This window comes from Coloeus monedula (genome assembly GCF_965178545.1).
Source record: "Coloeus monedula genome assembly, chromosome: 1".
Lineage (NCBI taxonomy): Eukaryota > Metazoa > Chordata > Aves > Passeriformes > Corvidae > Coloeus > Coloeus monedula.
The window spans coordinates 157389025-157413395 of NC_138781.1; the positions used below are offsets into that span (position 1 = coordinate 157389025).

At 42.5% G+C, this 24371-nt stretch overlaps 1 protein-coding gene across 4 annotated transcripts in view; it reads right to left on the reverse strand.

Moving 5' to 3' along the window:
• The window catches only part of TSNARE1 (t-SNARE domain containing 1), a 461526-nt gene that overhangs the window by 249612 nt on the left and 187543 nt on the right, over positions 1 to 24371 (reverse strand). For all 4 annotated transcript variants that reach the window (XM_082283165.1, XM_082283162.1, XM_082283164.1 and 1 more), the window contains exons 7-9: positions 7162 to 7252; positions 3790 to 3864; positions 1777 to 1833 (exon numbers count right to left, since the gene is read on the reverse strand). In XM_082283165.1, coding sequence (XP_082139291.1) covers positions 1777 to 1833; positions 3790 to 3864; positions 7162 to 7252 — 223 coding nt within the window. The remainder of the gene's footprint in view (positions 1 to 1776; positions 1834 to 3789; positions 3865 to 7161; positions 7253 to 24371) is intronic.

Consider the following 24371-nt stretch of genomic DNA (forward strand, 5'->3'; position numbering starts at 1 on the left):
CAACAATTCACAGTAATCAGCACTCTTCATTCTATTTGCACTGGTTAATGGCCAGCAGAGTCCCACATCCTAAGGAACAGCCATGACCATGCCACCACGTGGTGGCCCAGGCATGAACAGAGCTGTTCCCTCCTCTGCAATCCACTCCACCAACAGCAGTCAAACAAAAGTGGTTAAAGGCCCAAGAAGTGATGCAATACAGATGGTGTGAAAACAAATCACAGTAAATTTGCACAAAATGACCCAAGAAATATTTGATGTATGTTGGATTTGACCACAGTTAAAGGATATGTTATTTATGCCCCTGTTCAACACAGATCACCAGCTGGGGGACAAAAACAGCTAGTTTTTATAAACACAGAGCTGAAAAGTAACATCTGTGCACAATCTCTCCAAAGGTGGTGGTGGGAGCTCTCACTCTGGATAAAGGAATTCATCAGCCCTTTGGTACCTTATCTTCATTTCAGTGACACCTAAACCACCTAAGCAACAAAGTCTAAGGCAGAACTGTAATTGCTTGAAACTCAGTTAACAGTAAAGCTTTGGTTTATTTATCTGCACTAATGGTGGGGTCTTCAGTGGGACTGTTCCACCCTTCTTCACAGAAAAAAATGAATTTATAAGGTACAACTATTTCTTATATACATTAAGGAGGTTGTAGAAAATCAGGTGGCACAACAAGGTAGGGGGAGAAAAGTCATTAGGAAAGGAGAAAACTTGCTGACTGCCCCTTAAATGAAAAAAGTATCAAAAATATCAGAAATGATCACTAAAATCAGGCATAGAGTTCTGGGTTTTGGTGGCACAGTATCAGTTGCAAATGCCTACATGTTTCTTATCATGTAGGATTTAAGAGACCAACCTAATCTCTATTGGACCCATACTGCAGCCAAAGGATCTCTTGGCATCAAACCTCTCTCGGAAATCTTTAGAGATTTTTTAAACACACACACACACAAACCCCCCTACAGATATTAAATCTATAGCATTTTGCATTAATATTTGTGAAAGAATACACACATATGCATATATACACATATATATCTACACAAAAATATCTTTATATTCTTCATAATTTGCATATGTTCACTGGCACACCTGCATCTAATTTTATTTTATATATACATTCACAATACATGCACATATGAAACTTAATATATTCATCATATATGGAGTAATCAGAGTAGGTATGAATAGGCATCCACAAATCAGAATAAATATATATACTCTGATTACATATAGCATTTATTCACTGAAAAAGTTCCTAATATGAGCTAAAAGAGAATAAAAAGGCTCAATTTGCATATGTATATAATAGTTAAGCACAGTGCAATGTAGCCAAAGAAAGAAGAATACATAATCCCTCTTAAAACTGGGGAAAGGTTTGATAAAAACTCCTCTCAATTCCTTCCATGAAGTTGTCCTTGGAATGTGATTTCACTGCGCCTACAAGCCCAATTTCCAGGAAAAGGGAGTGTAGGACTGCTTTTTGATATATTTAATACCAGACAAAACTCCCATGAAGAGTGGAAAAACAGCCCCATGAGGACAGAAAAGCAGAGAATAATTAAGCAGGTCTTATGTAAGTCTTTTTTTTCCCCAAGTCCTGTTATCATCCACCTCCAAAGACGTCACACATCTCTATTGGAAAAACTCCTCACTGGCTTCAATGTAGGCAGTGGAGGAGCTCCAAGCTCTTCAGCATCATTACTGGGGTTAGAAAACAGCTTTATTTTAGCACTGTACTTACTGCCACACAGACTCACGTGAACTTACCTGCTTGGTGCTTCTCTGCCCAGTAGGGAGCAAAGCTTTGGATTTCTCTGCTATTTTCTGTTAAAAGGAAAAGAAAAAAAAATTAGAGGGAAAATGGCTGAGAAAACAGCATCCAAATATTTAGGGAAGGAGTCATATGAAGCTATTTTCTTCTGCTTTCTAAAGAAAAGTACATAGAGAAAGCTCTTACTCTTTAGAAAAAACAAGGGAGTATAAAAGCATTGAAAAGTTCAGTCTTGCAGGCACTAAAAGTCTTCAAAGCTTCCAGAATGACAAGGTTATCAAAACTGAAACAGGCGTTTAAGGAATGACAGCTAGGACATGGATAAGTAGCAATTTATCACTCAGATTGGTTTCCTGACGCAGCCGGGCATTCACAAACTGCAGTGGTTAATTTTGGCACTTCTGAATTGATGACAATTTTTAAAATAAAAGAAATCCAACCTAGATATACAGTTCAGATGGACTGTACTCAGGAACATTAGAGAACAAAAAGCATAAAAAAGATGTGTGTGTATGGGGGGGGGAGCTCTACCCAAATCATTCCAACTTCTCATTTAACACATGAAATAATTTCATTTAAAGACCCTACACTTAGTTTCTTGAATAGGACAGGTAAATAATTTAAAATATGAGGCAGCACTAGAGATGATGCAATTCTATTACACAACAGACATGCTGTTGAACTGCAATCTTATGTACATCCATCTATTTATTTATTTAATTTTTAAGGCACAGGCAGCAAGTGCTGGGAAATCAATCAGTCCAGAGTGTTTCTAATAGAGACACATTATTAAGTGCATGTTGCCAGCCAAATTTCATTACACCTCTATAATTACAATATATCCTTCCCATTGTTGTAGGCATGCGTCAGACTCATTAAAGTGATATAAGAAAGCCACCAGAGTTTGTCCAGGTTGTATTTCGATTAATCCAGATAGATCTCCTAACTTGCACTGCCGGGGAGGGAAACAGTTTGGGGATGCTAAATTTAAGTCATTACTACAGTGTTTAAAAGCAAAGCAAATCTGCTCTCCAGCAGAGCCTCCCCAGGGTAAAGCGGGTGAGCAAGAAGCAAATGAAGGAACTGGAGTTGTTTGGGATTTGTTTGTTTTATTAAACAGCTTGATCTTGGTGACACATCCATTCCACAAAATGTGCCTGGAAACTTTCTGGCACAGCTAAACAGCAGAGCAGAATTATCATTTGAATTATCAGTGCTGCCTGCCCATTTTCCGCAAGCAGAAAAGGAGAACTGTTACAATCCTTCTCCTTTTCCCGTGAGAGCGAAGACGCACCCAAATAATGTCATGGCTAAGCCAGGGGAAATACAGACCCCCTCAGCTTGGCACTGGGGAGGCCACACCTCAGATCCTGGGGTCAGTTTTGGGCCCCTCATGCCAAGAAGGACATTTAGGGGCTGGAGCATGTCGAGAGGAGAGAAAGGAGCTGGGGAAGGCTCTGGAGCACGAGGCTGGTGAGGAGAGGCTGAGGGGCTTGGGGGGGCTCAGCCTGGAGAAAAGGAGGCTCTGCAGAGACCTCACTCATTACAAACTCTCTGACAGGATGATGTAGCCACGGGAGGGTCAATGTCTTCTCCCAGGGAACAAGTGAGAGGACAAGAGGAAATGGCCTCAAGCAGCCCCAGGGGAGGTTTAGATTGGATATTAGGAAACATTTCTGCAGAGAAAAGCTTGTCAAGCATTGGAACAGGCTGCCCAGGGAAGTGGTGGAGACACCATCCCTGCAAGCATTCAGTCAATGTGTGGATATGGCCTTTAAGGACATGGTTCAGGTGGTGCTGGGTTGATGGTTGGATTTGATGATCTTAAAAGTCTTTTCCAACCTCAATTCTATGATCCTATGATTGCTTGACTGACAAAGAAAGAGAAGAGGGAGGAAAGTATACATTAGCAACCCTGTGGAGATGCTCCAGGCTCCTGGGAATTGCACTCACACTAAACACATTCCCAAATCCACAGACTGGAGAGTGGAAGCAAGAGAGACACTCACTTTCTGCACAGCTCCGTATCTCTGGATGGCATCTGACAGCTGGTTCTTCAGCCTGTCCAGCTGAAGCCGTTCTTGCTGTTTTAGGACAAAAGAAGGCTGGTTATCAGGTCTGTTAGAGATAAATCCAGTAATAGGCTCTGCCTGCGATCATGAGAAATTGTCCTGGTGGGAGACACCAAATAAAAAAGGTGGGCACAAATGGTATCCTAAAAAAATTAGTCACACTGGGGCTGCCAGGATGCAACAGGATTTTATTTTAGGAAACGTGAAAGACCAAAGCAACCAAAAAAATGCCACTTTGGATATTCAAGATAGCATTGGAGAAAATAACTGAAGGGATCCTCCTATAAAAAGTTCTTTATTCAGATAACTCCTGATAGAATTGATCACCTCATTTGGGAGATTTACTGGACTTGAGAGGTCCATCAGCAGTAACATTCCCTCTGCTTGGTCTGACTGTCAGAAACCAGCTTCATGTTTTCCAACACAAATGTCACTGCCTTTCTGTCTGGATCTTGCTCCAGCAAGGTTTCAATCTATGTTTTTAAAAAAAATGCTCTTGGAAGGAAGAACACAGTCAACCTGATGTAACTCTCCAACATGCTTCGAAACCTCTGCTCTCAGAGGGAATGACCAAATCCAAACAGCTCTCCTGGAACTGTCCTACACCCTGGATTTTGGATTTCACATGTGCAGGAGCTCAGGCATCCAGATTTTACAGAGGGAAATGCTGCAAGGAAGTGGGATGTTACCTTAAAAAACAAGTGGCAAATGAAACCCAATCTACACTAATGCTACTGAGCAGAAATCCTCATTTTACAGCCATTTCAGCTGCTTCAGAAAACTGCTTAAGATTACAAAAGTAGATTTCATAAAGGATGGGACAAACATCTTTAATTTTAATGGCAGTATTTTCACACACAGAAGAATACCCCAGTCTTACAGTTCTTCATCTTAAGATTTAAAACCATTTTTAGAGCAGGGCAAGTATAATTATTCACATTCTATAGACAAAGGTCCATAAACCTTATGTTTGTTCCACACACAAAATAAGATAAGACTGTCACCCCGGAGAGCTGATCTTATGCTCCAGCACTCAGCCTACCAAAAAATGGAATTGCGGATCTACCTCTCCATTTACATCCTTTGAGGTTAGTTTGGAGTGAAGCCCTAAAAGAGCCATTTTACATCAGTCTCCTGCCTTGTGGCACAATGATCCACTTAGAGCAGCATCTTTGCTCCTGCAACACTATCAATTTGCTCAGTTGGGCACCCTGACTCCAATAGCTCCAGCAGCACTTGGAGATTTATGGGAAGTCAGAGAAAGTCCCATATTGCATCTCATTGGCAGCACATTGCTGGTGGAAAATAAGGAAGAAAATGGAAAAAAAAGCTTATTTTTGGTCTGTGTGTGCATGCAAAGCAATCCACAGAAAAATGGATTGGTAAGGACTAACTATAAAGATCTGTAGGGCTTTTCATGCTGTGAGTAATTTTATGGGAGGAGAGTTTGCAGTGCTACCCAGATTCCCAAGAGGGACTTACTGACCAGCAGCCAATATCCACCAGAACAATTTATTCTATATAAGAGATGGGGGCTACAGGCTTTGTATCAAAACTTGTAGTTTAACTACTTAAACTCCATACTGTTAGAAAAGAAGAGTTAAAAAAATAAAATATGCTAAATTAACTGACAAGTGAGCAGAAAAAAGTTATTATGAAATATAATAGAGAGAAGCAAGTTCATTTGTCATATTGCTGAAACTTTTTGTGTGTCTATTTCCTTCAGCTCTTAAATATTTTCCCTTCATCTTTGCATTTTTCTCCCATGACAGTAAAACCTCTTCTCCTGAGAGTCCCCACCAGCTTCAAGAGCAAATAATGACATTCTTGCGTGACACTGCAATTGGGTTTAATGTGACCTTGCCTGATTCCGCTTTGGACCCAATTTATGTCACAAAATAGAGCCTGGAGATCAGCACAAAAAAGCCCAGATTCCCATACCTCCAAGGCAGCATCTTCAGTTTCATCCAGTTCAGATATAATTATGCAAGAAAATGAAAAAAACCCAGTCCTTGCCATCCATCACTAATCAAAGCAACATGTTAAAAATTATGCTGGTATTAAGTTTGATGTCTACACGTGGAAACAGTCATTCCAGGCTTATCTCCCCATCCTCTGGAGTAGACCATCACCCATTCATTTTTCTTTTTTTTAGGTGGGCTGAATTGCATATGGTCCTTCACAGGTTACCAAGGTAGCCTGGGGTGATTCAACTTTTAAATCCAACTGCCTGTTGCCAAGTGCCATAAATCCAGGCTGTAAAAACCACTTGGCCAGAGATGAGTAGTGTGTTTAGAGCAGTCTTATTTCTAGGTGGAAGGGCAGTGAGAAAAGAGTTGAAGTAATGAAGGACTTTGGAAAATGGCAGGAAGTGAGTGAGAATAAAACATGAATTCAGGAAAGTTCCTGACTGAGAAACCATATGGATACTGGCAGCAAGAATGTAACAGAAATTTTCATTTCAGGTGGTGAATCACCTGTTATGTGGGTGAAACTTCTCCTCAACTCTCACACCAGCTGGAATCTGGTCCCCACAGTTTACTTGTGTTCTTGCCCATGATGCACATCATGGGACAAAGTCAGCAGGAACATCTGGGGTATAAAACCAGTGTAGGAAAATCAAAGACCTTCTGTTTGTCCAATCTTTGCACTGGGGACAAAGGGACGGGGGTTCATTCATACCCTGTGACACTGCTGCTCATATGAGTTGAACCTACAGATGACAGCCCAGTCTGCCCATGAAACAGAGGGGATTTTCTGGGGTAAACTGGAATTAAGAGTGGGGTAAATTCTAATTAAAAATCCTGCTCTGATCTGGCCACAGCCTGTATTTACCCATCCCCAAAGCTGCCTTTGCACTAGCACACAGCACCAAATCAGTGTCATATCCAGATATATTCCATGGCTTTGGCCTTTCCAGATACTCAACACACTCCCAAACACACCTGCACCCTGTGCACCCACAACTGAGCCTTGGAATGCCAAACTCATGTGAAGCCAGATGATTTCTGCAATATTTTCACCCAAACTGAGACCCTGAGATAGATGTGAACTGGCCAAAGGCTTTGCTGCTGAGTTCTTGATTTCCAATTCCACTTGATCCAGTTTTGAGAGGAGAACTGGTGTCTGCAGCTGTTTTCCTCTGGGTCATTTATAAGTGAAAACTACACTTGTGTAACAGGAAAGGAAGTTATAGCAAGACACAGAGCTTAACAGCTTTAAAGCACCCATTGCCACTTTTTATTTTCATTATTCCTCCTTCCATAAGACCCATCATTCTCCCCCAACAGCATCTTGACTGACACATACCCTGGATGAGCCTCTGACAATCTCAGACAGCTGCTTGATGGCTTTGGTGCTAGTCGTGATGGTTTTATTAGTCTCCTGCTGGGTGGCATGCCTGCAGAAGAGAAGAGATGATGGGAATTGCAATTGAAATTAATTGCATAATGAGACACTTGGAGAAATTTATCAAGCTGCAGAGCAATCGAGACAACACAACAACAGCAGCACACGGAGGCACAGCAGGGCTACAGGAGTCCTGGGTCTTGACCAGCAATGGAAGCCAGAAGGAAATACTGGGAAGGAGGTGCCCAAAGTATTCTTCCTGTTGTCAGCACAAAGACAATGCCTGTGGACCATTCATAGGGAAGTGATAAGGTGGAAACAGGGGGTGGACAGGGAAAAAGGCCATCACAGATGGTTGGCATTGCAAATTTTCAAAGGGTTGTACAGCAAAAGGAGATGGGACTGGGGAGTGGCCTGACAGCTTGCCCAGGAAAATATTGTACTTGGGAGAGAAATCTGAAATTGAGCAGGACAAATTTACTTACCCTGGTCATCTACCCATTAATGACACAGTATCTCCAGGAAAGCACTGGGGATGTGAAGGTGCAGAGCTGCTTTACCAGCACCAAAACAGGCAGGAACAGAGCCAAACCCCTCCAGTCATGGGTGTCCCTCCCCTTTACCCCCAAATTCCAGTACCATTATTCCTTGTAAGCACTGGTTGCTGGCCTTGCTCTTTGGGACCACACAAACGAAGGGGAAGAGACATAAATGCTTCCCAAAGGTATTTATTAGCTCAGTCCACTAGTTCTCAAGATTTGTAAGGTCAACAGAGCACTCTCAGCCTCTAAGCTTCTCCAGAGAGCACTTTACATCCTTTTAGTCAAAAAAGAGTGGTTTTCCAAGAGTTTTCGTTCAAAAACTCAAGAAATACTTGGAAAAGACCTGGAGAAAATGATGAGTTTTCTCCCTTAGAGGACATACATGAGCCAAAGTTTTACTGAAAAAAAAAGACTCATTTGTCAGTGTTTTTTTTTGCTGGTTTTTTTTTAGAGTGGTGAGATATGGAATGAATGGAAGTTCTTTGACCTAAAAAATGTCAAGATGTCTATTTATGGTCCCTTAGTCCTGAAGATCCAGAAGTCCTGGCTTGTCCTGACTCTTCAGCTCCTTCCTGCTTCTCTGTCAATTCTGATGGAGAGCAGCTCTTTTAAGACTGAAGTCAACTCTTCCAGCACCTCTTTTGAGGAGCAAAGCCAGTCCCCAAACAGCTTTTACCAAACACAACCTTAACTACAAATAAATTGAGACCTCTCTTGTTGAGGTCATAATCCAAAGGTTGGCAGTTTTTTTCCCACTTCAGTGTTTTTGTGAAAACAGCTCAGTTGGGAAAGCTGTCCAGGATCATGGAATCATGGGATGGCCTGGGTTGGAAGGGACCTAAAGATCATCTTGTTCCAACCCCCCTGCCATGGGCAGGGACACCTTCCAGTGGACCAGGTTGTTCCAAGCCCCATCCAACCTGGCCTTGGACACTTCCAGGGATGGGGCAGCCACAGCTTCTCTGGACAACCTGTGCCAGGGCCCCCCCACCCTGCCAGTAAATAAAAGTACACTTGATTTCATACAAGGTACCAACAAGTGAAAGCTTAGTGTACCATGAAGACAACACCTCTTAGATGCAGAACAGGAATTCAGATGTGTGCCAAGGGTTGAACACTCACACAGAAGGCATGGATTCCTTTGGCATCATGCAAGAAGGAGAAATAATCCCATATGAAGACAAAATTGGATCCAATAATGAGTTATTACCTCTGTTTATTTAAATTAAGATACAATTTCTGTGTTCATTCATCAAAATGCACTTTACTTACTGATGATCCTAGGACTCACTGCACCAGCTGAGCAATTACATCACTTTTAATTTGAGATGGAAAAGATCATATCTACCACAGACAGGTATTCCACACTGCCATTGCAAGAGAGGGAGCTGGGAATTGAACCCTGTCACATTGCTAACACTGAGGAGCACACAGTCAGCCTGATCCCCAGTCTCTTAATCAAGTAAATCTTGCCACCAAATGCATGAATTCTATAAGGAGCAGATTCAAAACTCAGATTTCCATACCTAATTCGTCTTACTGGAAAGCAAAATGCTGGAGTTGACATCCATTTTGCAAACCTCATTAAATTATCTGCCCACAGAACAACTCAGGGATTTACACACCAGTAAATCCCTATCCCCAAAGTAAAATGGCTTGTTAGGCTCTTGCATCTGATCCTTCCCAATCTCTAAAGTTAAATAAAGTCTTCTTCATTTGCATTGTAATGTAAATTTTATGTTAGATATCTTATGTAATAAATTCGTGCTGGGCACGAAATTTACTCTGCTGCAAAATAACTGGGAGCAGGAGTACAAAAAAATAAAAGTTCTGCCTTACACCTCTTAATTCAAAATGCACTCTAACCAACATTCTGGTGCTTGATTTTTACACTTCTCACTATGCTGTCAGCACAATTAACTTCTTATTCTTCAGCGCTCAGGAATCAGACAATGATTATATTTAATTTACATTAAATGCTATTAAGATCTTAATTTAAAAAAAAAAAGCCCTCTCGAAACTCTGCTTCCTGCAGCATTTTATTTTAATTTGTAATGGTAACAAGATATGTTGTTGTTTTTGTTGTTGTTTTTATTATTAACAGTAGTAGCATTATTAGAATTATCATCTGTCTTTATATTCTGCTCCCCATGGAAGTGTGGAAGTTAATTAAAGGGGTGTCTCTGATGAATAAAATTTCCTTTTCAAAAGAGTCCACACAACAGTAAGTTAGTACTCCATCTGTGGAGCTACCAAGTACCCAAAATACAAATGTAGTAAAAGATTTCCCTCTCTACAGCTCTACTAAAACAAGTCCTGGAAGGGTAAAAACCAGAGAGGGCATCTCTTAGGAGGAGTAACATCTCTTGCTGAGCATTTCTGCGTGCACAGACACTGCAAAGACAATGCACTAAATAATCCAGGAGATGCCAAACTGCTGCCTAAGAGTTCCCCATGGCTGCTGTTTCCTTTGCTGGAGGAGCACGGTCCAGTGCTCTGTAATCCCCAGCTGCTCATGGTTTGTTCTTTGAACGATCATCTCTCTGATTTATTTACCCACTTTCAAAAGGAGCACTGCAAACAGGCAGATGTGGCGGTGGCTGCTCCCCTTCTCCGCAGGGACACCGGGAAGGAGATGAACTTCTGCCACTGCTGCTTCTTTGAGACACTCGATGAATGACCAAGTCAATGGAAAAATAATCAGACCCCAAACGCAACAGCAAACGCCCACAAGGGAAGGAGTTCTGTCTGCCTCACCGTGCCTGCTGATACTTACAATAATCCCAAAGAGCTTTGTTTTCCAGCTCCAGCAGGAAACGGCATTTTCACTTATAAAACAAGATGTAGCTTATTTTATTTTCATCTGATCCCTAATGGAAGAGCAATAATGAGTTCTTTGGGTACAGATCAAAGATATTTTTGTTGTAGTGGTTTGAACATCATTAGATTTAGAATCCCCTTTGCCACAGGGCAACTGCACAACAGTGGAGTAGTTTTTTGCACTAAAGAGTGGTCAAGTAGAATTGGCAAGAGTTAAGCCAGAGAGCTCAGCATAACTCAAAACTTGTCTTTTTCACAGCTGCTCTAATATTTACTGCAGTTTTCTTATCCAAATAGAGGTAAAAATCAGAGCACTTTGAGCAGAGCACTGAGCTGCAGGATCTGTGGCTTAAGCAGAAGTAGGTTGAGCAGCTGCATTTACATTTATTCCATTGCTGCTGGAGACAGAAATGCATAAAGATGCATCAAATATGCAGAGGGAAATTGTTGGCACCACAGGACATCCCCTTCCTGTCTTACACATAGATTCTGTGAAGGACTGGTGGCTGTGGGAACTGATAGGCCCCAGCAAACCACAAATACATGTAGATAAAACTTCATGCACTGTCCACAGGGACAGCAATGGATCCTCAGGATCCTATTCCCCTTTCTCCACCTAATAAAGGTTTTTAACTACAGAGCAAAGCCAGTGGAGGTCCCTTGTAGTCTGTGGAGGGGGGCACCTGTAGCAAGATGTTCTGCCCTGGAATGTGGTCAAAAAACCTCAAACAGTGGGATTGCAAAATAGGGATTTTGCATGCTATTAGTGGTAGGCTGAGAGGGGCACCATGTGCTGGGTTTTGGTGTTGAATTGTATTAAAACCCATCTGCCACACCAACCTCAACACCCTGATAGTGAGGCAAATATTTGGCAGATGAGATTCTAAGCTGACCTAGAGGCACATGACTGGCAGTCAGCCCCTGTATACTTTTAAAGTCCAGTCCACTTTCCACGGGGTAGGTTCTTCTATCATATTCTTCCTTGGAATTTGTGTGGAGATCCATTCCTGTCCCAGTTGGGTAGGGGATACTCCCCAAGGATGTCCCTTGAGGCTGAGTGAAAGAGATTTGCCCACAGTCATGGCCTGGGTGAGTTACATCAACCTCTAACAATTGTTTCTTTTGGTAGTTTTAACATAATTTCTTTAATATTGCTTTGATATAGTGCACTATCCTATCTGATACTATAATAGTAGTTTCAGCTTTTGTGCTGTGCAGTAAATAATTCTGACTGAGTTCCTTTTGTCTAAACATTCATCATAATAAATAATCCATTTTTATAGACACATATCTGATTTGCCACCATTAAAGTCTGAGGGACAAAGTTGTAAAACTTAGACTGTCGACAAAGTCCAGGGTTAAGCCAGGATCCAGCTGTCCCAGGCTCCTCTCTGAGGAGTTTAGAAAGCAAAGGGGTCCTCTCTGCACCTCATGATTCAACAAGAGCTTCTCTAATAAACTTTGTCAGAAGCTCCCACTCCAATCTGCAACAGCACCTCAAAAATGATGCAGAGAATCCACACTTCAGTAGTGACCCACCATTCCAGTATCCTACACAACCAGGATGATCCTACAGCAGAATCAGAGAATCAGAGAATATCCTGAATTGGGAGGGACCCACGAGCATCATCCAAACCAACTCCTGGCCTTGCACAGGACAATCCCAACAATCTCACCCTGTCCCTGAGAGCATTGTTCAAATGCTCCTTGAGCTCTGGCAGGCTTAGGGATGTGACCATTCCTTGAGGAATGTGTTCCAGTGCTCGACAACCTTTTGGAGGAGGAACCCTTTCCTAATATTCAACCTAAGCCTCCCCTGACAGAGCTCCAGACATTCCCTCAGGTCCTGTCACTGGTCACCAGTGAGAAGAGATCAGTGCCTGCCCCTCCTCTTCCCATCATGAGGACTGTGAAACGCTCATCTATAGGATGGAAACTTTTGATGCCTTAGATCACTGCACTTTACTGCCCACAGAAAGCCCCAAACCTCATTCTCCAGGACATACAGAAAATCACGCTGTGTAAAGGAGACAAGAGGAGTCCTGCAACTTTATTCGAATAAAGGGAGAGACTCCACGGGAGCAGACGCCTGGGGGGGTTTTCTCTCTCGAGGTTTTGGAGGACACAGCCTCCTTTTATCACAAACCCCCGGCTGCTCGTTGCCCTCTTCCTTTCCCCATTGCCTGAGGTACCAGGAAGGTGCAGCCTTCCCGAACCGCCTACTACATATCCCCCCTTGAACCTGTCATTACACCCCAAAGATCAGAAACTCAGGCTTGTGCGGACCCACGCGTCTGTTCCGGGAGTCAAACTGTCTGGGCTGTGTAACAGACCTGCTGCTTGAAGTTGGTAGAGACATTAAGACCCATCCCCTCACCCACGGAATGGTTTGTAAAGACATTAGCACACATCTTTCCTACCAAGGACCACGGGCTCTGTTTCTGCATGTTTCCGCATTCCGAATGCAGGGGGAATCTCTCACCTCTAAGCATTTATTGCAAATGTAAACAAAGCAGAAAGATGAGCTAGGAGGAAAAGTTATTTTTTAGAATCATAGAATCACAGTCTCACAGGATGGTCTGGGTTGAAAGCAACCTTAAAGATCAAGCCCTGTGCCGTCCCCGGGCAGGGATGCCACCCACTAGATCAGGTTACTCAGGGCCCCATCCAACCTGGCCTAAGTTGTTTCATTAGGTTTCACCAAGCCCTAAAATATATTTACTGTGTTGTTACGGTCATCAAAGGAAGAAAGGTTAAATCTACTTATTCTGGCTCCAAACTGACTTTCTCAGCCTTTTTTCCCCTCCCCACTTTTTCTTCTTCAAGACCTAATTGTGCATGTTGAGGAAAAGTTTACAACAGAGCAAAATAAGAGCTCTAACTCTGATCTGTCAGCAAAGCCCTTTGCATAGGTGTAAATCATGCAGCAGAGTAAAAGTCAGGAGAAATACGGACTGCTGCTTCCAGGATTCAAGCCACACAATATTCTAAAATAAAAGCATCATGGATTTCCAATTTGCCTGTCACTTGAAAGTATTAGGAGACATGGCACTATTTTTCTTACAGGAGCTTAGGGGATGCTCCGTGGCTGTGTGGGAAAAGAAGGGGAGGTATTTCAAACCCACCTGACACGGGTGAAATACCATCTCTAGAGAGGAACACGGTTTGCAGTTCTGTTGTTCAGTGGCTCTGCATTAAAACAGGAATTTCTGTCAGATAGCAGCCCTCACAAATTTCATCACAGAAGTGCAAACCTTGGCAAATTTTTTCATGGCTTTTTCGATACCTATTTTTAAGTACCTTTTTTATCATGGCTTCTTAAAATTAAATAATCATAAATAAAGAAGCAGTTATTGCTGGAAGAAGGAGAATGCTTGCTCCCCTGCAGGATTTGACCAGCTGCACGCAGCTAGTTACTCATTAACCACTACCAGCAATTCAGATTTGTGTTTTTCAACTAAATTATCTGCAGAACAGTTTATAAGACCCCCCCCCTTAACCCTGTATCACCTACAGATTAGTTCAGCATCGCCTCAGACTCCATCTGTCAAGTCATTGCTGACAGCTCTCAAAACAGGACCCCACGGGAAGCAGCTCAACAATGTCATTGCCATTAGTCACCTCTCACGTTGTTTTTCTTTCTCCCACCCATACCATTTCCCAAGTAAGTTTTAATTTTAAAAGTTTCACTTTATTTCCTAATGGGAGAGCCCCTTGAATCCTTTGTAAGAATCCTGCTAGCACTGAAATATATTACACCTCCCTCTCCCTCATTATGCAGTAAGCCTCTTAGCTTATGAGAGGCAGAAATTAATTTAATTTGCCATCATTTCATTTTGATGAACCCTGGTGCCTACTGATTATGATAGTTATATTTTTTTTTCCTCCAGGTGCTGATAAACTGCTTATTTCTTTTTAACTATTCTTGCAACTTCACTTGTGCTGAGGTAAACCATCCTCCTGCACCAGATTTCTGCAAAAAGCAAACAGATCCCTCCCTTCCCAGACCAAGGACCTCAGCTGCCCTCTGTGAGCTCTTAATATTCACCCGACTTTCCGGAATTGCCCCGATAATCCTTTTAGCGCCCAAAGATAAATGGCACCAAACTGTGACCGCTCTGATTCCTTTGCCCGGGCTTTCTAATTCTGTCGTGCCTTTCACATTCCTGCATTAACGAGGGGACCACGGCTCAACATCTGTCAGGGAAAGGTCACTGGGATGTGTTCCTGCAGCAATTCTCAGCGGCAGAGCCGGAGGTGCCTGCAGCAGTAATAGAAAGCAACTTGAGCGACACACAGCCTACAGAGTTGTTATCACGCCTTCCTTCCAGTGATTTGCTGCAGTTCCTTGATGAAGCTTGGATTGGAGCTGTATTTCCAGGTTTTTCAGGGTTGGAATTCAATGATCTTTAGGGCGACTTTCAACCCAAGCCATTCTACGATTTGACGATTTTGCTTCTGTGCAAGGAAAGCTCAGGGTCTCTGTTTTTAGGGCTCTGTAGCAGGATTTAAGTCAACTTGCAGGGAGAGATGGGGAGAACTAAAGATTTTCTGAGTCCTGATTGTAGTCCAGAAACACAGAAAAAAAAAAAACCCAAACATATATACTGTAAAAGAGTGTTGGAAACTGGTGGAAGGTGTCCCTGCTCATGGCAGGGGGGTTGGAACTATGTGATCTTTAAGGTCCCTTCCAACCCAAACCATTCTATGACTATGATGAAAATGTCCTCCTTCCCTGGAATGGCAGAGATGTGGATGTTGTCTTGGCTTCATCCTCAACTCTATTTGTGTGTGGACTCCAATAAACGCAAACTCCCTCTCACAGTGTGCGCGTTGCAGAACACGGGCTGGAAGCTACAGACACAAAATCCAAAATATAACAAATCCCAAGGACTTCATGAAGATAAAAATGATGACTGGTGTATCTGCTTAAATAAGTTTACTCCAAATTTATTCTCCTGTATAGATTAGCTCATGTGTTTCAGTGTAGAATCACAAACAGTGCTTTGAGAGTACACAAATGTGCCAGAAAGTGTCCTGCACACACACAGACACGTATGTAGGAAAGACAGGGACAAATGGACAGGAGACAAATGGCACTGCAGATTAATGTAGTCGATTATCCTTCCCACACTCCCTCTCTTGGTTCTAGCATTTAACATGCATTCAGTACTCGATAGGGCACTCTGAAAAGCAAAGATGAAGGGTACTTTACTGATGTGAATGAATGATCGATTGCTTCAGCTCTGCTTGAGAAATTACAATGGAACCATCGTTAATAAAAGAGCCAGTACTTGGAGGGTGAAAAGTTTTGGCGAAGAGAGATGTAGAATTTTTTTAGGCTTTATTTCGATTTTAAAAGTTGCTTTTGCTGTTTCATGTGTTTTCTTGCCACCAAAGTTTTTTCAGTGGTGAGAACACGCAGAGCAAACATCTGCAAAAAGGGAATAAATCACATCAATTTCTGAGATGTAGGCATTTTCATCCCAGAAAATACATGTTTCATTAAAAAAAACCAAAAACCAAAAAACCCAACACTGCTTAAACCCAGGCAATTTTAATTGAAAAATGAATCCATTTCACTCAAACAACTGTGATGAGTTTTGTTATTTTGTGAAGTGAGCAAGAAATCAAAGGCAAACAAACAGCTCGAGACACTTTTCAGCTGGCTGTGGTTATTTGTGTATTTCTAGTTAGGGGCATTAAAGCACAAATGCTCCTGTGTGTATGCTTAAATTAAGTGATGTGCCCAAGCCCGGTTCCTCCATCAGGATTTAAGTGAGGAGGAAAAGGCATTAGCAGCAATTGTGCCACCGGAATTGTCAATGTGGAGCAAACAGGCTGTCTCATACAGCCATGAAAAATGTCCACCCTTGGACTAGCAGGAAATCTAAACAGAAAGGCAATGACCAAGCAATTCTTTTGCAGTCCAAAGAGCAAAGCCAGGTGGTTTATCATCTCCAAGAAAGTCAGCTTTAAGAACGAGCAGACAAATATCCAGAGCCCTGCAGCAGTACACAGACATGGTGGATTCATGCACAAGCCCAGCAGGAATCAGGTGCTGTGGGGTTCAGGAAGAAGTAGCTCAGCAAAGGAAACACAATTGTTACTCTGATCTCTAATTCCATCCCAGATTATAAATCAAGGAAATGTCACCATAACATTCATAGACCGAGCTGGAGAAAGGTTTGATTCACACTGGTTTCCTTAATGAGGAATATGAAGACAATGTTTCAAAACAACAGCACCAGAGACACCAAGTTTGTTAGAAATGCACTTTTTAGTCATTGTAAAAAGACTTCCTAAACCTCCACACGGACATTAATAAATATTGCCCTGTAAATGTCAATTATTTAAACTGTCTGTGTAATGCAAACGCACTGATATTTACAACAGGTGCTGAAGATGATGAAAACTCTACTAAGAGTGAAGTAACATGCAAAGAAATCCAGTGTTTAGCCAACTCCTGCTCTATTTGATTTGTTTTGGTACCATCACTGGCAGAGGCAATGGTGTAGCTTTTGGCTTCCAAGATAGACATGTACAGATCCCACAACTTGGGTTTCTCCTGACATCTCTTTCTTTTCCATCTGGAAACTCCATTCAGATGGGACAAGACAATTTTGGGTTTATTCACCTCGGATTTAAATGCAACTTCACAAAACAAGTCCTGCTTCAAACATGGCTCATCCATAGAGTTCTTATCCTTCCAAACAGAAAAGCATCTTTTGCGCCGCTCAGGACACTGAGAGACCCCTTTCTGTCCCCAAAATATATGGTCTTAATATGCTTCATTTATGTCCCACATTTCAGCTCCCTGGACCCAACCCCTCTCTCTCATGTGCTACGGAAAAGGAACTAAATTTTCCCTCCATACCATTTCCACACCCTCAACAATATGAACTTCACCAAAACCAACCACCACCACAAGTTTTCTAATTCCTAAAACAAAAAACCCCAAACACTTTCACACCAAGAGTTTGCTACTATACTTTTTTTTATATCAATCTCCCTAAACTCCAATGCCCAATTCCAAACTCATGTGTAAATCTCCTCAGCCCTGGTGAGGCACATCTGGGGTGCTGTGTCCAGTTCTGGATTCCTCAGTACAGGAGAGACATGGAGCTCCTGGAGTGGGTCCAGTGAAGGGTTACAAGGATTATTTGGGGACTGGAACATCTCTCTGATAAGAAAAGGCTGAGGGAGCTGGGGCTGTTCAGCCTCGAGAAGAGACTGAGAGGGGACCTCATCCCTGCCTGTCCCTGTCTGCAGGGAGGGCTCAGAGCAGGGCCCGGGCTCTGCTTGGAGGTTTCCAGCAATGGCACAAGAGGAACAGGCAGGAACTGATGCCCAGGAAGTTCCACCTGGACATGAGGAAAAACTTTCTGAGCACTGGAATAGATCACCCAAAGAGGGCGTGGAGTCTCCCTCCCTAGAGATATTCCAGAGCCATCTGGGCACAATCCTGTGCCCTGTGCTCTGGGATGGCCCTGCTTGAGCAGGGAGGTGGGATCAGATGACCCCACTGTGGTCACTTCCAATCTGGCCCATTCTGTGATTCTGCATTCCCAAAACATTTCCCCAGCCACATCACCTGAGCTAGGGCAGGACCTGCTTCCCCATTACATCTCCACGCACTTACGCAGCACGGCCACTCACACCCCTCACCTGTCCAGCTCCAGCAACTGAGACCAAGATACCAGCACTGATCACTCTGGTCCTCTGATCACATCTTCCCTGAAAGGGGATGTCCAAAACACCTCCTCACCCACCAAAAAATTCACCCCACGTTTACACCCGCTATCATGTCCTGAGCCAGACGTGTAGCTCTCAGCCTGCTGGTAGAAAAATACTGGGACCAGAATGGGAAGCTGCAAACTGCTGCTGCTTCGGGCAGAAAAAAATTACCTTCATGACTCCTTCTCAAGGTGATCACTGCTGCTGAGAACATCTCTGACTGCTCCATGTCCTGTGGGTTGGGGATCTCTGCTCTCACCAGTGCCATTTCTGCTCACACTGAATCTGTTGTACCTTCTTGAGCAGCTCCCTCAACTCCAGAGCAAGAGCAAACACCAAGTGCTGCACAACTTTGCTTTTTCTCTCTCTCCTCCACCTCTTCCTCTGCTGGAAGGGATTTTGGAGTATGGTGCTATGCAGAGAGGGAGGTCAGCTGGAGGAAAGAGAAATTTTAAAGTACAAAGTAAAGCGTAAAAGTCGATGTTGGTAACAGTGCTGGCACTTTCTGAACACACTCTCTTGAGGCACTTGTGCCAAGATCTATTTCTTCCAATTTTTTTTCTTTTTTGAGAAGAAGATGGGAGAACAGAAAAATGTGAAAATAATGTAAGGCAGGAATCAGCTTTAAAACATGTTTGTTTGAGAGCAGGATTTTTTTTTTTTGTTGTGGCTTTATTTGTTTTCATATTGCACTTTGCTCTCAAAAGCACAAAGATGACTGGAAGGAATTGTGCTGGGAAGAGAAATGGATCTCAGCAGCCTACTTACCACCTATTGCTCTATCCCTTATACTTCATGTGCCTCTTTAAATCTGACATCTCTGCAACTTTCTGAACATAAGGGCAAGCTGTGAAGTACAAGGCAAATTAATATATTTATCCTGCACAGAGTGCAACATACTCAAAATATAGAGTCTAAATCTCTAAATACTTTTCTTTCTCCTTCACTGTCCTTTCCATTCACCTTACATTTCCCTCTGCCTGGAACTGCTTTTGGAGCAACACTTTAATCGAGCAGGCAGAAAGACGTATCCATCTCTTTTCAGGAATGATTACGTTTCCAAAACAGGCAAAATCTTAAAAGAAATGCCACCAGTGAGACTTCTCTGCTCATCAGCCCCACATTTCATTACTTTAAAGATCCTTCATGCTCTCTGGTGACAATAATGCATAACTTCCAGCGTACCAGAAGTCGCTCTTCCCCACCACCCTGCAAGTGACATCAGACCATAAAGCAGACGAGCACTTAGATTACAAAAACACAAGGCACTTTATTGGCCCATAAAACACCCGCTAGAGTGGCCATGTGAATGAAGACCCCGTTTTGTGGGGCAATAAATTTTGCACTAGCACCCAAAAGGCACTGCTATTACAGGAGTTGTGCAAATCACCATCCCTGGCCCATGGCAAAAATCCTCAGGCTGTGGCCAGCGGGATCTGTGCCTCCACAACAATTAAAATGCACCACTGCCCGTCCAAAAAATTAAACTTCAAAGACATCCCGCCCTAGTAAGAAACGGGTACAAATAAAAGGATAAACAAACAGAATAAAAGACCTGAGGAAGTCCATTACAAATCACGAGGCTCTGAGGTTTGTTTCAGGTAAGGCAAGCCTCTCTTTCTGCTGGCAGAAGGCAATGAACGAAGCATTTAATGAACTCAGATACAGCAACTCTCTGTTTACAGGGAGGGCCAAGGGAAATATCCAAGTGTTCCAATCCATTCAGATGTGAAAACTGTAAGCCCCGTTATCAGAAACCTCTGCTGCTGATAGCAAATTTGTTCTCTAGGGGGAAAATGGATTCAGCTTAAGAACCACTGTTAAGAGTCCAATGCAGGTGCTTGAAAGAAAATTACCTGATGAAAGATCAATAATGTTTCTCCTCTCCCTGAATCAAGGCTCATGTGCAGAATAAAAAATTACAGAGACTGATTCTCTATCACCTTGCTTCAACATGAGCCATTGTAAATGTAACCAGGGTAGGAAATTAAGTATTTAAAATCATGTGGTGAAAATCACATTACATTTGTGCAGGTAGGGACCCAAAAAGAGAAGAAAACAGAGGAAGTCACACTCAGTACACTGTAAAAGCAGATGGAGCAACCCAAACATGTTTCCTTGCCTCCTTAGTGCTTAAAAACAGGCTTTCATACAAAATGGTTAAGTGCGCTAATTTTATGCAACAGCTGCCAAAAAGTTGAGCACACAGATCCAGCTGACCAGTTCCCTAAATGAATTCAGCAGCAATATCCTTTAAAGGACCAAAGCATCACAGGAAAGATGTTACTGAAGCATGTGACTGACCTTTCCTTTTAAAATAAAAGGATTTTACATCAAAACAGGGTCGGTCAGGCTGAAGTGCAAGAAGCTAAAGGGAGTAATCCTAAATATATTTTATATTTTTTTTCCCTTTTCCTTCCCGAATGGACAGAAGAATTTGTTCAACTGAAAATGGACTTCTGGAGTACAGTGAAAATCTGGAGAATTTCAGACATGTGAGATCTTGGGTAAATGATGATGGCTCAGCTATTGTGGAGCAGATCTTTCCCTCCTTGTCAGCTCACTAAAATGTCTTGGTGTGTGCTGTGGTAGCAACAGGAGGCTCCAAACGTCAACTCCAAACTTCTGGGCTGCTTTTGAGTGATCTGAATCAATAATCCCATAACTTTCTAAATAAAACCATTGAAATTAAAAGTTGGGGATAATTCATTATATGTAAAGTCCTGCCCTTGGGTCACACCAATCCCCTGCAGTGCTCCAGGCTGGGGGCAGAGTGGCTGGAAAGGGATTTGTTAGTATCCAGTGTTAATTCTTTAACTGAGAGAAAATCAGTCAATGTCAGATATCCCAAATCCCAAACCAGTTCTTGGTTTGTTGTTTTGTTTTGGTTTTTTTTCAGGACTTTTCCCAACTGAACAAAACACGAACACTAGGTGAGATCCAGACTCATAACTACTGATGCATGTGACATCCAATCCACCCATCCAACTACCTCTTATCCAGGATTGAGTCACCCTGCAGGTACCAAAACACAGAGTGTGGCTCTCTAGTAACTTGAAAGCCTGTAGAAATATAGTGGCTGTTCCTTTCCCGGGTTTAGAAATACCAGCTCCATGGAGAGAGGCAGATTTGCTGCCCTTAAAGCTCTTCTGCTCTCCAGGCTGATGGTTCCTGCGCAGAGAACGCCACGAATCAGTTCTGCTGTCAACCCACAAGTTGTACCATGTCTTCTGGCTGGAGCATTCACCTGGATCCCTTCCCTTTATCTCGAAATTGCTGAGAAGATACAAAGATAAGCAAGCTGGAGGCATGAAGTTGGCATGGGTAAGTGATAAGACATGAATGAATCCCACTATTTTCCTTAACTGAGGTCTGTTGCCACTTGAGGCTGCCAGAAGCCTGATCAGAGTTGGCCTTGTTCTTGTTGTATTCCCAGATGACATCCAGAAAACCATCCCAACCAACATGATTTTGTGATGTTTTGAGCTCTGCTCAGATTACTGGATTGATGCTTTTCCTCAGAATTTATCACCCTTTTCCTTTCCCCACTTCATTCCAAGTGTAACTGAGGGTTACCTCTGGTCAAAAAAACAGAGTTTATTGAAATGTTTGGAAAGCCCTGAAGCAACCATGCAATTTATTTATTTTTTTTTTTTTTTTACATCAAAAATCGCTGCTTCCTGATTATCTACTTTCCCTTATTAATGATAAAAAATTAAAAGAAATTAAGTCATCACTGGGTGGAACAGCTAAGAGAACTGGTGATATTTTTAGCTGTACTGCCGAACAGAAATGTTCTGCCCATACATTCCACCCCGTTAGACCAACATTTAACTGGGTATTTTGGGGCTGTGGGCTCCTCTAAGCAACTCCATCAGACTACGGTGCCCATGGTGGTCCTGGACACAGCTCCAGCCATTCCCAGCCCTGCCTGTTCCTGTCACTTCGCTGTCACAGGCAGTCACAGCTTCAGCTCAGCAAGATTTTGGCAAATTTTACACCCTTGGTGAGATACAATTTTGTGCCATGGAGGTGCCTGATAAAATCTGCTCCCACTTGTCACCCAGATGGGTCCTTGTCACCTGCTTCTCCTCCATCTGCAGGCACGGTTCAGGGTGGTGCTGGAGGCTCCTCTTCCTCCTCTCTCCAGCTGTGAGGACACTTTTTCTTCAGATGGCTGCTGAAGAGGGCACTCAGCCAGGAGCGCCAAGGAGCCTCATGGAACCAGAGTCATCTCACTGCCAGTGTGATGTTGGATGTGCCTCTCTGACACAACATCCCTGTCACACCCGCAGGATCTCAGGTTTAGTTCTCAAGCACTTTCCCTACCAAACAGTCATGGAAAACAGGAACCTTTTACTCTCTCTTACAGAAGATAAAGGATCTCTATCATGCAGGATCTTATCTGCCCTACAAACTGCCATAAAGGAACTTGCTGAATCAGCTGTATTCCTTTGATTACGCCACATCAATCCCTTGCATAAATGTATTAACTTAATGCCACTTCAGAAGTGTGCTTTATTATTACTATTTCGGAGGCTGGAAGATGTCAGAGATGACTACAAAGAAAGGTCTTTGGTGCTGTCTCACTGAGAACAGAAAATAAAACCAGCAATCCACAGCAGCAGCTTTAGAACAAAGATAAAAAATCAACTTGTCAAATGTCTGGATGTGTGGCAGGGAACCTGATGAGGCAACTTTTTTTCTTAATAGAGATAAAATTTTGCAGAAATATCCCTCTTCCCTTCTCCCTTCCCTCCCTGAAGAGCTGATTTTTAACACCCCTTTACTATTTCCCAACCAGCCTGGTACTGGCCAGGACAGTAAATTGGAGATCATAAAAAGTTTACCAGAGTTTAAACAACATTCCTTGTTAGAAGAGCCCAACAGTTCAGTAACAGCTGTTGTCTCTTGAGAAAATCTGTTTGCAGGTGGGATGGCTGTGGGAAATTCAAGGTACTTCAGTAAATTGTTAAAAATGCAGAGCATCTTAGAGTCCCTCTGAAGCCACACAGATGTTAAGTAATAATAATAAAAAACTAATAAAACTGTGTTCAGGAGAAAGCACTGACCATAACAAAGCCTATTTCATATATGCTGGCTTCTTCCATGTTCCCTATTCAGCAAATCAATTTCTTTTGTTGTTGTTGAAGAAAAAACCTATTCCTTACCTGTATGATAAGATGAAATTTAACACTGTGACTGCCATAGCTGATATTTGTTCAGATGTTGACTGGAGGAAAAAATGATTTTTTAAAAGCTTGAGGAAATAACCTTAAAAAGGAGATGTTTTCCTACCCTGCATTTTCTGTCAGATTCCTTTTTTTTTTTTTTTTTCTGCAAAGATCAAAAACCTGAGGTCACCCAAGACTGCTCCTTTCCAGCCAAATATCCAACTGTTTCACATCAACTGCCCCTTTCAACACTTTTTCTTTGTTTGCTTTTTATTCCACAATGGACTCCAAGGACAAGCTTTCCTCCACACCGAAAGCACTGGCCAGGTGCACACTGCTCTCACAGAGAGCACAGCGCTTGTTTTTCCCTTTACAGCACTATTTTAAAAAATGCATTAATGAACCAGGTTACTTCTGTTTTAACATTTTGGCTTTTCTGTTTCAGTGCCCCTTTCTGTTGCACCCAGAACTAATTTCTGCTTCTTTTCTCCTGTTTTCTGTGCCTTGTCAATGGGGGCTGGAGGTTCACCCAGTACAGCAGAATGATGCTCTCATTTGTGCTCTCAGTGCACTACAAATGCTGGCAAACAATATCAAAATCTCATTTTAGGACCAAGATGTAATTGGGTCTGAACTTACCTCCGGTCTTACCCTGACGTAATTCCATTACCTTTAATGGAATTACTCTCGATTTGCACCGGTGTCTTGAATTGAACTTTTGCTTTTCAGGATTTATGTATCTTGTTTTCCTACCATTTAAAACAAGAAGCCAGCCAAAGTCATTTCCAACTCATTTTCCACTCCTCAATAAATTCAGGCATTATTACAGTTTATCTCTGTGACCTCCACTTGCTCTTGTACATCATCCATCTCATTATTCACGGTTTCTGCAGGACGT